At 39.5% G+C, this 14,804-nt stretch overlaps 1 protein-coding gene across 1 annotated transcript in view; it reads right to left on the bottom strand.

Annotated features, from left to right (window-relative positions):
* Nucleotides 1-4,897: 4,897 nt before the first annotated feature.
* Nucleotides 4,898-14,804, bottom strand: part of LOC119979083 (guanine nucleotide-binding protein G(i) subunit alpha-like) — a 58,321-nt gene continuing 48,414 nt past the window's right edge. Inside the window, exons 6-9 of the mRNA XM_038821083.1 lie at nucleotides 13,060-13,189; nucleotides 9,795-9,948; nucleotides 9,113-9,325; nucleotides 4,898-8,917 (exon numbers count right to left, since the gene is read on the bottom strand). Of these exons, the coding sequence (XP_038677011.1) occupies nucleotides 9,135-9,325; nucleotides 9,795-9,948; nucleotides 13,060-13,189 (475 nt within the window). The 3' untranslated portion in view covers nucleotides 4,898-8,917; nucleotides 9,113-9,134. The remainder of the gene's footprint in view (nucleotides 8,918-9,112; nucleotides 9,326-9,794; nucleotides 9,949-13,059; nucleotides 13,190-14,804) is intronic.

Raw genomic sequence — 14,804 nt, forward strand, 5'->3', positions numbered from 1 at the left:
CCGTTCCATTCCCCCACTCTATATGTTGCCCTGCAAGTTTATTTCACATAAGTACCCATTCAATTTCCTTCAGAAATCGTTGACTATCTCCAATCCCACCACCCTCAGGAGTAGCTACTTCCAGGTTGTTATCACTCACTTGCTGCATAAATAAGTTATTTCCCTCTGCAACGACTCCAGTGCTGGAATGCCTTTGCTTCCTAGCTAGACACCATACTCAAAGTAACTGTGAGGCACTATTAAGCACTGTGAAAACCTACGAGTGCATATAGTCACCCTGACAACAGGGATTCAGTGGTGGGACCCAGTCTGTTCTCAGAAACCTACAGATGGTTACACAGCAATATACCTATTATTTAACACAGATATACCTAAACAATAAACAGTCCAGAAGGGCACCACCCAGGAGAAAAATATATTACTAAACATCTGGTTGCTGAGGGAAAAATTAAATACAGCAAGATAACAATTTAGTTATGAACAATTTTTCTCCAAATTAAAAAAAACACCATATACATGAGAATTGATACCAACCTGATCATATAAATAAGTGCTTACAATTATTTAGCACCTTTCACGAATCCAGGATGGTCATCTCACTGACAGTTTTTGCACAGCAAGGCTCCAAAAGAAATAATGGGATAATGTCCAGATAATTTGTTCAGTGACACTGTTTGTGAGATACATATTGCCCAGGACATCAGGGGGAACCTCTTTGCTCTATTTCAAACAGCACTTTGGGATCTTTTACATTCATTTTAGACTGCGGATTCTTCAATGCCTCGTGTGACAGACAGATGCATTGTTCATATACACCTAAATCCAAATTAGTGAAGTTTATGCATCAGTTACAATTTTCTAGCAGTCAATCCCAAAAATAAATGGCATGGCTTCTAGTAGTTTTCCAGATTAGAATATACAGAAAATTGTTCTCCATATTTTGTGGCATAAAATTGAATTTAAAAATGTACAAACTACTGGAGTAGAACAGGTTTAAACAATTTAGCACTTGATTTTAAATTTTTTTTAAGAGTACCCTGTCATAATATACACACAAGTACATGATGGTGCACAGACAGACACTGACTGACACACTGAATGACCAATCAACACACAGAACACAGCAGCCAATCACCAGACAGGACACGACCACTATAAAGCCAGAGGGCACTAGTTTTCCCGGGCTCTTGGGATGCAGCCTCTGAGACAGCCAGAGCCTGTGAGCAGCAACACGAACATCCACCATGTGCTACCAGGATAGTCTGGTCAACTCAGCATAGTGTCAACCCACAGTTCAAGTATGTTTAACAGCTCATAGTTCAATAAAATAGAGTTGTATTACTACAAGTGTTGGAAGTCTGATTCTCTCACTGCTATGGTAAACGCAGTCTTCGCAGACCCAACGCATCATACCCAATTAGTTTTTCAAATTAAGGGGCAGTTTAGCGTGGCCAATCCACCTACCCTGCTCATGTTTGGTTTGTGGGGGCGAAACCCACACAAACACAGGGAGAATGTGCAAACTCCACATGGACAGTGACCCAGTGCCAGGATCAAACCTGGGACCTCGGCGCCGTGAGATGGCCGTGCTAACCACTGCACCACCGTGCTGCCCTAGCACTTGATTTACCATCATATACTTGTCAAATGAGCAGTCGTAAAAGTAGTTGTGCTCCATTTTATAATTACCCTCCATCTTGAATATTTCAGGTCCCACTTTAAATAATTTGATTTGATATGTGAAAATGTTCCTTATGTTATCAGTCTACATTTGTTTTAGATTATCCTAATATCATTTTAACAAAACAGAAGACAGTAAATACACAGGGCAGTCAGCATCTATAAAGGTATATCTTTGGTCAATTTAACCCCCGGTATCTGTGTGATGCCATTGATATTGTTGAGCTGCTGCAGTCCATTTCTATGATGGTGTAAGCTGGGAAATTCCAGGTTGATCCAGCACTGAAGGAGAAATGGCAGAATTTATCCAAGTTAGAATGTTATGTTTCTTGCAGGAAGATGGTATTCCTTTAAACTGGATGGCAGAAATCAGAGTTGGGGATGCTGTAAACAAAGTTTAGCTTTGAACTAAAGATATTTAGCTTTAGTGTTACTGCTTTTGTAAAGATTTAACAGTATGCTACATGCCAGGTGTATTTCTAGTTTGCTGCTACAATGTTTGATCATTTTATTCATCTCCCCCCCCCCACCTCCAACGGAGTGTGTACCATTACCGTGGCTGGATGTGCACAATGTGCTTCTCCAAGTCCACACCAGCAAGATAATCAACAAAATAAGACATGACATTTGTCATGCATACTGTATTGTTTTCCAGGTCTCAAACGTTATCAGTAAAAGCAGCACCACCAGGGGCAAAATCAATTGTTCTAAGACTTTGAGGAAAATCTGTTGATGGCTTCTACCACAGAAATGAGTTGGACAATGCAAGATAACCGTGGAAATTCCCAATTTTGCAAACCATATTTGATTTTATCTAATAGTGTGTATAGTTAGTTCGTAGTATAGTTATATTTGATCAATTTTTGCTTTTCATGGATTTGAACATATTTGAAAATCACTTCTCACTCACAGGCAGGGTTCTCAATTGTTGGAAATTATCCACACTTCTAAAAACATCATTCCTCATCACCCTATTTTCCAGGTACATAAGTTAAATTGAGAACATTACTCGACGTTGCCTTGAATGCAAGCTGAACTGCATGCTGGTCAGAACCCAACATCTGATGTTCACAGACAAAACATTTTATTTGCATAATTCCGTTTATTAGAAATCTCTTCAAAGTTAAGAATGTAATTTATAAATAAATGTAACTTATTAAAGCAGATATTAAAAATGCATTAAGAATTTTAGAAATTAAAATTCCAGTTGCATCTTTATTTTCTGTTTTGCTGCAATAACACAGTAAAAAGACATGTGAACTAAACAGACATATGAAATGATGTAAAGGATCAAAGGTTAGGATACCCCAATTGATAGCCCATCAAATAAACATTTTACTTGTATAACAGATTAGTGCTGCCAGACCTGTTGAGTTTTCCCAGCATCCCTTGTTCTTGTATCAGATGAGTCACTTCTATCCCTATTGATTCTATTCAGCTTTTTAAAAAAAAAAAGTGAATAGACAGCCACCCGAGTACAAAAATAATACTGCAGTTAATACATATTGCCCACAATGAGGATTAATTAATAAGGAGGTATAAAATTGATTGTTCGGTCTGCTCTCAAAGCAATAGCTTTTGTCATCAAATGGTTTCATATTCACTGGCAGCAGTATGGTACTTAGAATAGTTAGACAACAGCCAAGTGTCTGGAATGAACAGCCATTTAAACAAGGAAAATATTACAGTCTTACCCATTATTGACAAGATTATGGAGCTTAGTAATTATTCTAAGCTTGAGATCGCTTGTGAATAACCATGATTAAGTATTTTAACCAACAAGGTAATCTAATAACATGAGCAAGTGAATGAACATTTATAGCATTAGATGATACTAGTTGAGCTTTGGGATAAACTCAACAGGTAATATTGGGGTAATTTTGGACCCATGTGTTCACGCTACAATCAATCATCCCCTACCAAAGCAAATAAATATCACTTCTCACGTACAAACAGCAGCTCGTGTGCATTCTGACAAATGGCAGGATATATCAAAAGCACATCATTCTTTGCACCCATATAGCAGTCATTTTTATTAACTGTCATAAAAGTTATTTTGCTGAAAATGTTTGGTTTTGCAATAACCAGAATTTAAATGGAACTGGTCTTTTACAACATTAAGGTTAAGCATTGAGTGGTCTTTGGGGTCAGCCAATTGTTTCCAAACAGGTCGCAAGTATTTTGCCCAAGGTTCTATTTAAATTGTAAATGAATAAAAGGGTCAGCTTGTTAAAAATAAAAAAAAGGACAACCACAGCCAAGGTTATAAATTTCAGATGGCGCAAAGATATTAACATTCAAATTGATTTTCTTAAGACAACCAAAGTTGTTCATGACAATGACATTGTGGTTAGCACAATTGCTTCACAGCTCCAGGGCCCCAGGTTCGATTCCCGGCTTGGGTCACTGTCTGTGCGGAGTCTGCACGTTCTCCCCATGTGTGCATGGGTTTCCTCCGGGTGCTCCGGTTTCCTCCCACAGTCCAAAGATGTGCAGGTTAGTTGGATTGGCAATGCTAAATTGCCCTTAGTGTTGGGTGGGGTTACTGGGTTATGGGAATAGGGTGGAGGTGTGGACCTTGGGTAGGGTGCTCTTTCCAAGAGCCGGTGCACACACAATGGACCGAATGGCCTCCTTCTGCACTGTAAATTCTATGATTAAGCCCCTTCCCTTCAATGGAATGTAGCCTTGATTGCAGATAATTGCATAGATTCATCACAAGATTTTTGTTTGGATTACAAGGTTTTAACCTGCATGTGGGAGTTTTCTTTTCTCATTTGCTTTTTTTGAGCATGAAGTTATTTGGAGCCCAAATCAGAAGGCTCCAATATGGTTCATATGGTAACCGAACATTAACATTGCAACAGCACCATAAAAGGAAGGCAAGATTCCGGTTTGAAAAGCCTGGTGGCCAGGTATCAATTTGAAATTTCCAACTGCATACATTAACGGAGGTACATGGATTCTGGGTTATGATAGTATGACATATTCAAAGTTGTAATGTTGGTCATTTCTGTTTCCAATTCATTACAAAGTGGCTTTATCACTTTTATGAAAAGATTTAGCAAATATTCATTGCAGAACTGAAAGTCAAAGCAAGAATAGAATCCAGCGACAATCCTAAGCTCCATGCTATTTATATTTTTCTCATTTAGAATTGCTGCGACAGTAACAAAGGAAGTCTGCACAAACAAGACTCAAAGTCCAACTCAAAGTATTATATGTTAAAACTACAGTTTACTAAATGGAATGAAACTGACAATAGCAGTTTGGCACAAATTTACAAAATACAGTCAATAGGTATTTAGTTATTTTAAAAAGACAATCAATACATTGGTTGATTAGAAGAGCCATTAGAAAATATCACAGTTCATTGTCAAAGATCAAGTTAACCAAATAACTACGATTTAGCAAGAGTCAATGTTGATACATGCTGAGGTATCAAGGACATCAAATGAACTCAAATGTAAACAGATGAGCGATCATATACAGCAAACCAAGATAAACAAAACTCTTCCCTCTTATAAATTCCCAGTAAACAGCTAATCCTATGAAAGTCTCTCCCATAAGCCTTCAGTAACTGTGAAACGTTGTGTGTAAACTGCCTATTGCTTACTTGTCTTATAATAACCATCTTCCTTTCCATTTGATTTGCCTGCCATTCTTCTTAATTGCTGATTGGAGATCACAAACTTACTATGTAGCAATTTGGTCCAAAATAAACCCATATTTTTAGTGGAACAGGCAGACATACTAGAATTTTACTGAATGCCACTTTTATAAACAAATGTTTTAATATTCTTCAATGCAACATGGCTCAACCTGCATCAGAAGTATTTTATTCATGTCAAGCCTCGGCAGGTCCTCTTGGGATATTAGATGTACATGTGACTAAACCTGTGTGCATGTACCTATTATTATAGGCTCCCGAATTGTTTTAAGGTGATGAGTAATGGAAAAACAAACACCCCAGGCGCAATAGATGAAGAACTCTGAATCAGCAAAGTGACTCCTGACGATGAATCAGAGGCCGCCTCCAGACATACGTACATGTAGACATGTTCTCCTTTAATGCTGAAACTCTCTCGTCAAGACTCCCACTTCCATTGCTGTGTTTTAATTCATCCTTCCTAACTCCCACATGTTCAAAGCTCAGATGAAACCAGAGATCCCATGCATCACTCACATGAGAAATTACGATTAGATATTCCTTGCTATAAAATAACAGATGATCTTTTTGGCTGCATGAAATCAGCAAATGAGTAGTGAGGCTGCAAACTGTTTGGAACCAGAGCAAAAATGGCAACATAAAAAGTTGAAGAAAACCAAACCACACCAACTGCTTTGAGATGTAAAACATTTCATAAGCCACAGCCTATAATCATAAAAGTACAGCTGGCAACTGCCTTTATTCTTAAAATTCACATTATACCTATAGAAATGAAGCCTTGAAGTTTGCATCGGTTACTGTTCCCACTGAAATGTGATACTCTACATTTATACGTATGAATATTGATATACAATGGGTAACTTTCCCCCACAGGTGTCTCAGATTATGAGATAAAGTCTATGGTTACAGAAAACTGAAGGTTGAGCTTTACACAGTGAAATAATGAAGGTCAGCGAGTTTGTTTAACATAATTTAGACTACATGCAGCTCATCAAATTGGCCCTGATTATTTTTTTTATAAAAGCCCCCGCCCATCTTTCCTCCCACAATGCTCTATGAACCGCAGATCAACTCCTGCCAAAAGTACTGCTGCTGAGATGTATGGATCATTGAAATTAGGCACTGGAAGCTATTGTTTAGCACCTGGTCTATTTCAATCACATCGTCCAGCTGACTCAAAATCAGAGTCCAAATACACCTCAACTCCCTTTGAAGTAATAACTTGTGGTTTCACATTTGATATTATAATTTCTGTATAGAGAAAATTAGTCCAACCTTCGATGGCCTATCCCATCAGAGTGGCAGACCATAGAAGGAATGCCTCCCCATACTTTACAGAAACATCCCAATGTAGGAGTATTGGAACTGAAACAACACAAACTGTTTATTCAGAAGGGCCATCACATGGAAAATTCTTAAGGATCTAGCAGGATAGAACTCGTGTGCACAATACAAACATCAATGTGCGCTATGGCCATTGGAAATGCAATCACAATGGGATCCAAAGCTGGGCATCATCATAGCTAGGCTCCAACTTTTGTTTTAATTCAGTCGCTTAAAAATACTAATCGAAAATAACCACTGACTCAGTCATGCACTCAACAACCTGGTATGCCGAATGTGGTTTGGCATTAATTTGAATTTTTCACCTTTTTGCTGGAAGTGAGTTTTCTAGGCATTAAAGCAAGCAATAACACTAACAATTCAAGAAAAAAAAAATCTGTAACAAATATTCCAATTATTGATTAAACAGAGTAATACTCTAGGGTTTCAATGAATATCAGAAAATGGGATTTGCTTTTCTGACGGATTAGGTCTACTGTTTGTTTTTGAGTACCCAATTCTTTTTTTCCAATTAAGGGGCAATTTAGCGTGGTCAATCCACCTACCCTGCACATCTTTTTGGGGTGTGGGGGTGAGACCCATGCAGCCAGGGGTACAATGTGCAAATCCAACATGGACAGTGACCCGGGGCCGGGATCAAATCCGGGTCCTCAGTGCCGTGAGGCATCAGTGCAAACCACTGCGCCACCGTATTGCCCTCTATTGGATCTACTTGTTGAGATTTTAGAATCATTCTAAAAGGAAACCAAACAGTGACTTGCGGACTTTAAATTTCAACATAACTTGTATGTGACAACTGCTTTATTTTGGAGCAGTAGGGAGGAGTGGGATGGGTGGAGGAATTCTAAAAAGATAGTCCCAAAGATGTCTAATTGCAAATCATAGTAAAATGTAACCATAGATGTAGCAATGTTTAACTATTTTAAGGCAAGTGAGCCAATGATAGTGCAAGTTATTACAAACTATGGTAGAAGGCTGGTTAAATGCTTGGAATAAATAGCCATTTCATGGAGGAAAATAGGAAGCTCCTACAGAATTAATCGTTTTATACATACACATACATAATATATAAATATATTATATATAATATATATAAACTTGGTTTAAGGCTGTTCAGGATTTGATTTGATTCTCCGGTCTTTATGGCAGTGCTGTATTTATAATAAAAATAATCAAGTGGCAGTTGTACCATACTACTTCAGAGATCATGACCATGATGTTCAAACTCATTTAGATCATGGCTGTTTCTATTTTTTTTAAATTAAGTTCCAGATGAAAGTCCCTACATTTAAAAAAGAACAGGCACCAAATCGGAAATAAAAGTAGGTATGATACAGCAACATATTGGGTATTTCATTAGAAAAGTTTGGCTTAATTTTAACTGGCTAGATTTTAAGCTATGCAATGTTTTTATATTTGGCAAACCTTTAACAATAGATGGCACTTGAAAGTCCAATGGCAGTGCATAATTGTAACCACAGCTATAGAATAATACTAAACCAGACATTCATAAGTCACTATATTCTGTGGATCTTAATACTGCATTCTTAACATGGGCAAATAAATTTGAAATAATTTGCATTGGTATTGGCCTACAGAGGTTTGTACTGTAGTTAGGTATTCCTTCGGTTGGGCTAATCAGAACTACCATTATCAATGTCAGAGGACGTAATCTGTTGCATGTTAACAAGAAACACAACTTAATACAATTGTTGAATTTCATTCTGGCCCAAATGCCATTTAGAACTAATAAAAAGACTGATGACCAGTTATGATAAAACAAGTTCCAACAGTTCACGGTGTTACAAAGTTTAGCTATGTTTGGCAACAAATGTAGATCAAGAATACTTGATGAAATGCCTACTTAAAAAAAAAGTAACCCAATGGTCATAGATTTCACCATCTTTTGGTCAATCAATACAATTGCATATTAACATACATACGGCAGGGCAAAAAAAAAATCAGAAACAAAAGAATGAACAAAACGTTCTTAAGCACAATGCCGAATCAGTATAAGTACATTACTTACTCATTTCAAACTAAAATGCAATTTTAAAAAGTGTTCATAATACATATTTAATAACTGAATGAATATCTTGCATGCAGCCTCCCTCATGACAGCAGTCCTTCCTCTTCTAACCTGTTCCTGTTGGCAGGCAGCATAACCAGGAAATTGAATGGTCCACTCGCAGACAGGCTCCTTTTTATTAACAAAAGAAACACCTAAAAAAAAGTAATTTTAGAGTAAAAAACATTTTCATTCATTCAGACTGTAGTAACGTTACAGTCTGATTTGTTCATGAAAGTTTGTTTAAATGCCCGGTAACTTTCAGCTCCTTTCATCGCCCGACCTTCCCCCAAAATATACTGCAAACATATTTGTGTGCCAGTAGCAAACCTTAGTTGAGATTTCCTCACCTGGATGCACTTTCAACAAGTCTCAGTATAATCCACATTCTTTCAAGTTATTTTTGATGATGACATCTGTCACTGCATCAAACACAAACTGCACATTCTTGGTATCTGTGGCACATGTGAAATGAGTATAGATCTCCTTGGTTTCTTTTCGCCTGTTCAGGTCTTCAAAGTGACACTGAATATATGCTGCGGCTTCCTCGTATGTGTTGGACCCTGGTCAGAAATGAGTGGTTTACTTTGTATTAGACGAGAAGGGGAAAAAACAATACTGCAAACAGAATCTGTATTATTTCGGACCAATGATAACGTTTGTAGATCTGTTGAATGGAACTTAGTTTTGAAACTGATTTGACAAAGTGGGAAGTAGGTGTACAAAATATATGAAAAATGGTATTACTGCATACAAAGCATTTCAGAATTCAAAAATTCCTGCAGGTGTAACATGTTAAATGTAGCTTTGTTTATATCACCGCCAAGGGGGTTATCAAGCTTGTAACTTATCTCTATTCTACAAAGTTTGGGTGGGATACATTGCTACAATTTATGCAATTATATTGTATTCACTGCCATTTGATACTAAAGGGGAGTAACAATGGAGATCACTGAATTTAATTTTGATTAAAACAGTTTCATATCCGACTGACAGCAGTTAGAGATTCTAAGATGTGTAACAATACATTACCTGCATACTCTGGGTAACAAATTGTCAAAGGACTTCTGTTGATCTTCTCTTCAAATAGATCCTTTTTATTCAGGAACAGGATAATGGATGTGTCTGTAAACCACTTGTTGTTGCAGATGCTGTCAAAAAGTTTCATGCTCTCATGCATTCGGTTCTGTGGAAACAAAATTCTATTGCTTGTACTTCAAAAGAAACTGCTCAGATTTTATCATCCGTTTCATCCTCATCTTAATTAAGCATTAATGCAGTGGAGAAAAATGCACTTAATGATTACCAATGTTAGTACATAAAGTCAACTAAAAAGCTAGAACAAGTATTCCTGCACATTGTGTTTAAGTATTACCAGAACACTTCTCAGCTTTTAGTAGGTTTAGGGCAACATGGTGGCATAGTGGTTAGCTCTGCCTCATGGCACCGAGGACCCGGGTTCGGTCACAGCCCCGGGTCGCTGTCAGTGTGGAGTCTGCACATTCTCCCCATGTCTGAGGGTCTCACCCCTACAACCCAAAAGGATGGGCAGGGTAGGTGAATTGACCACACTAAATTGCCCCCTTAATTGGAAAAGAAAGAATTGGGCACTCCAAATTTATAAAATAAACTTTTAGGTTTATTTTATTGTGGACTTCTGGCTCTTTATAAAATTTCTCAGGTTGTGGACGATGGGCCGTAAAGAAATAACCATGCAAATTCTCTGAACTAGCAGCACTGATTATTCTGCAAACTGATGCTTTACACTAGCTTGGTGTTTCATTTCAATTATTGAGCCACAAAATGTCATTATGGCAGTTGGAGAGATCTACCTCTATAAGCCTGAAAATGGACTATATAAACAATCTCATAAAAGTGATGTTTCCTTCTTTTAAATAATTTATGGACATATAGTCAAGATCTGGTCATGGTGATTACTGCAAGTCCAGTTCTTACCACTAACTAAGCAATCTGATAATTTAAGTGAGGTTCCAAACATTCACATCAGCCTCATTTTACACATTTCACATACATGAAATACTCTTATAAATTCAAACCAATTTGAATACATAATTCTCTATAATTTAAATTTAATTTAGTCTTTGCATTAAGAAACAAGCTCTGCAGTGCAGAACTGTATTTTCTTCAAATATTCTCCACAGAGCATGGGCAGCATGGTGGCGCAGTGGGTACCACCGCTGCCTCACGGCACCAAGGGTTCGATCCCGGCCCCCTGTCCGTGTGGAGTTTGCACATTCTCCCCATGTCTGCATGGGTCTCACCATGCAGGTGATTGGTCAGGCTAAATTGCCCCTTAATTGGAAACAAAGAATCGGGTACTCTAAATTAAAAAAAATATTCTCTGCCGAGCAAAACCATTGCTTTTCTGGAGTATGAAGACATGTGAACACTTTCAACGATAACATCAGGACTGAAAGAGTAGTGTCAATTTTGGAAAATAAAATCATATTTTGTGGTTTGGATCACTAACAGGAGTTAAACTCCACCAGTCCTATTAACTATGTTTGCACTTAGGGCTGCACGGTGGCACAGTGGTTAGCATTGCTGCCTATGGCGCTGAGGACCCGGGTTCGAATCCTGGCCCTGGGTCATTGTCCGTGTGGAGTTTGCACATTCTCCCAGTGATTGCGTGGGTTTCGCCCCCACAACCCAAAAATGTGCAAGTTAGGTGGATTGGCCACGCTAAATTGCCCCTTAATTGGAAAAAATAATTGGCTACTCAAATTTAAAAAAAAAAACCCTGTTTGCACTTAAGTTATAATCCCCCCCCCATGCGAAGATTGTAGTAGTCCTACCAAATGTTGATTATAATTCAGGTGGAGTATCCTTTATCCAAATCCCTTGGGACCAATACGTTTCAGTATTCAGATATTTCCAGATTTACCATGGTAGGCCACAGCCTACTTGCATTACAATAGCCCAAAACTCAGCTAGCTATGGTATGAAAATACTAGGTTGCTTCTCCATTTGCCAACTCTCACACACCCCACTCCTTACCTGTTAACATTTATTACACCAATAATATTATATTGCTTTAACATACAAACTAACTGCATAATCATTCAAAAAAGTTTAGTTTTCACATATGTGCGATTTTCGGATATATGGATAAAGAATTTCGACCTATATTCTACACACTTGATCCTTTAATATACAGTTTACTCACCTTTCTCCTTGTACTGTGTTCTAAAATATTTTCAGGATTCTTCGGTTACCATTGTTTTATCGCTCTCTCTCTTGCTTATAATATTTTTGATTGTGTTCCTGCAAATCATCTTATTAAACTATTGTTGGTTGAATCTTTCTATGCTTTTCAAAATATTAAATAGGTTTTCTTTCCTCACCTGCTGAATAGCATGAAATGCTACTTTAAATCTAGTTTTCCCAGTCATATCTCGAAAAAAAGGTTTTTTAAAGTCATTGCAACAGTACACTGTTGATATGAACATTACAGGTACGATTGAATGGCCTCGTCACGCCCGACCTGGCGACAAGGCCCTTGAATCGCATGAGATTTGCGGCACTTGAAATGTCTTGCCAGATTCAACGGAATCTCATGAGACATCTCGATCTGAATCTTACATTGGCATATTTAAGTGAGCCATTTTTACACATCGACCCGTTTTTATGGGTCTCACGGTAGCATGGTGGTTAGCATCACTGCTTCACAGCTCCAGGGTCCCAGGTTCGATTCCCGGCTGGGTCACTGTCTGTGTGGAGTCTGCACGTCCTCCCCGTGTGTGCGTGGGTTTCCTCCGGGTGCTCCGGTTTCCTCCCACAGTCCCACAGTCCAAAGATGTGCGGGTTAGGTGGATTGGCCATGCTAAATTGCCCGTAGTGTAAGGTTAATGGGGGGTTTGTTGGGTTACAGGTATACGGGTTACGTGGGTTTAAGTGGGGTGATCATTGTTCGGCACAACATCGAGGGCCGAAGGGCCTGTTCTGTGCTGTACTGTTCTATGTTCTATGTTCTATGTTCAGAATTTAGCTGGTAGCTGCTCTAGACTAGTTTTGTTTCCCATTAAAAATAACTTGATAAAATTAACTTTTTTTGATAGAATATGGATCTAAATACTAAAATTCTTTATATTTGTTATCAAATTCATTGATCTTGAAACATGACAGCCCACTCAAAGCTAATTATGAAATTACAATAACTAAATTTTTGTATGTACACAATTGCAGCAGACAGTTAATGAAACCGTATAAGGGCACAAGTGTGGCCTACTTCTTTGTTGTCGGACAAACATAGAACTGAAACAAAAAATGTACGCACCATTTCTTCATCTTCAGCAAGCACAAGATCGTAATCACTTAATGCCACACAGAATATTATTGCAGTTACACCTTCAAAGCAATGAATCCATTTCTTCCGTTCTGATCGCTGTCCTCCTACATCAAACATCCTAAAATGGACGGAGATAGCATTAACACCTTATTTTAAAAAATATTTTTTATTCTCCTTTTTCACATTTTCTCCCAAATTTACACCCACCAACAATAAACAATAATCAGGAACAAATATGTCAATCCCAATATCAATGATCCCATCCTCCCACCAACCCCCAAACAATAGCCCACATGTTTACATAAACAAATGACAAAAAGGAATCCGGGATTACCCATAGTCACCCTTAATACACACAGCCCCCCCCCCCCACCCAACCCCCCAACTAATGTTCAATGTTATCCAGTTCTTGAAAGTGCATAATGAATAATGCCCATGACTTGTAGAACCCCTCCGTCCTTCCCCTCAGTTCAAACTTAACCTTCTCAAGGGTCAAGTATTCCAACAGGTCCCGCCGCCACGCCAGGGCACAGGGTGGAGAGGCTGCTCTCCATCCCAGCAGGATCCGCCTTCGGGCGATCAATGAGGCGAAGGTACGATATCTGCATCCGCACCCGTTTCTAACCCTGGCTGGTCCGACACCCCGAATATGGCCTCCAGGGGATCCGGGTCCAGTTCCACGTGCACCACCTTGAAAATTACCCTAAAAACCTCCTCCAGTAATCCTCTAGCTTTGGACAGGACCAAAACATATCAAAGTGATTAGCAGGACCCCCCCCCCCCCCCCCCCCCCCCCCCGCAACGCTCACACACATCTTCTACTCCTTCAAAGAATCGGCTCATCCTCGCCCTCGTGAGGTGTGCTCTGTATACCACCTTCAGCTGTATAAGCCCCAACCTCGCATACGAGGTGGAGGCATTTACTCTCTGGAGCACCTCACCACACCCCCTCCTCTATAACCTCTCCCAACTCTTCCTCACATTTTGCTTTGATCCCTTCCAGTGGTGCCTTATCCTCGTCCAAAATAATTCCGTGCACCGCTGACACTACCCCCTTCTCAGCCCCCTTGTCGTCAGCACCTCCTCCAGCAATGTGGAGGCCGGTTCCTCCGGGAAGCTCTGTATCTCCTTCCTAGCAAAATCTCGAACCTGCATGTATCTAAACATTTCTCCCTGCTCCACCCCACACTTCGCTTCCAGCTCCCTCAATCCTGCAAACCGACCCCGAAGAAACAAATTTTTTAGCGTCTTAATCCCCTTCTCTTCCCATTTCCGAAAAATTCCATCCCACCTCCCTGGCTCAAATCTGTGGTTCCCCCGAATCGGCATTTCCCTTGACCATGCCCCCAACCCGAAGTGTTGGCGAAACTGCCTCCAGATTTTCAATGAAGCTATTATTACTGGACTCCCTGAGTATTTATCCGGAGCTATCGGGAGCGGCGCTGTTGCTCGTGCTTTCAGTCCCGACCCCCTGCACAAACTCTCCTCCATTCTGACCCATTGGGAATCAACCCCTCTGACCCAGCTCCGCACCGTCTCCACATTCGCCGCCCAGTAGTACATCAGGTTTGGGAGACCCAAACCCCCTCTCTGCCTGCCTTCCCCTCTGTAGCAGCACCTTTCTCACTCTGGCCACCTTCCCTCCCCATATGAACGAGGTAATCCTTCCCTCAATCTCCCCGAAAAAAGATTTTGGCAGGAAAATCGGTAGGCATTGAAAAATAAACAGAAAT

The sequence above is a fragment of the Scyliorhinus canicula genome, chromosome 15 (assembly GCF_902713615.1).
Source record: "Scyliorhinus canicula chromosome 15, sScyCan1.1, whole genome shotgun sequence".
Taxonomy (NCBI): Eukaryota; Metazoa; Chordata; class Chondrichthyes; order Carcharhiniformes; family Scyliorhinidae; genus Scyliorhinus; species Scyliorhinus canicula.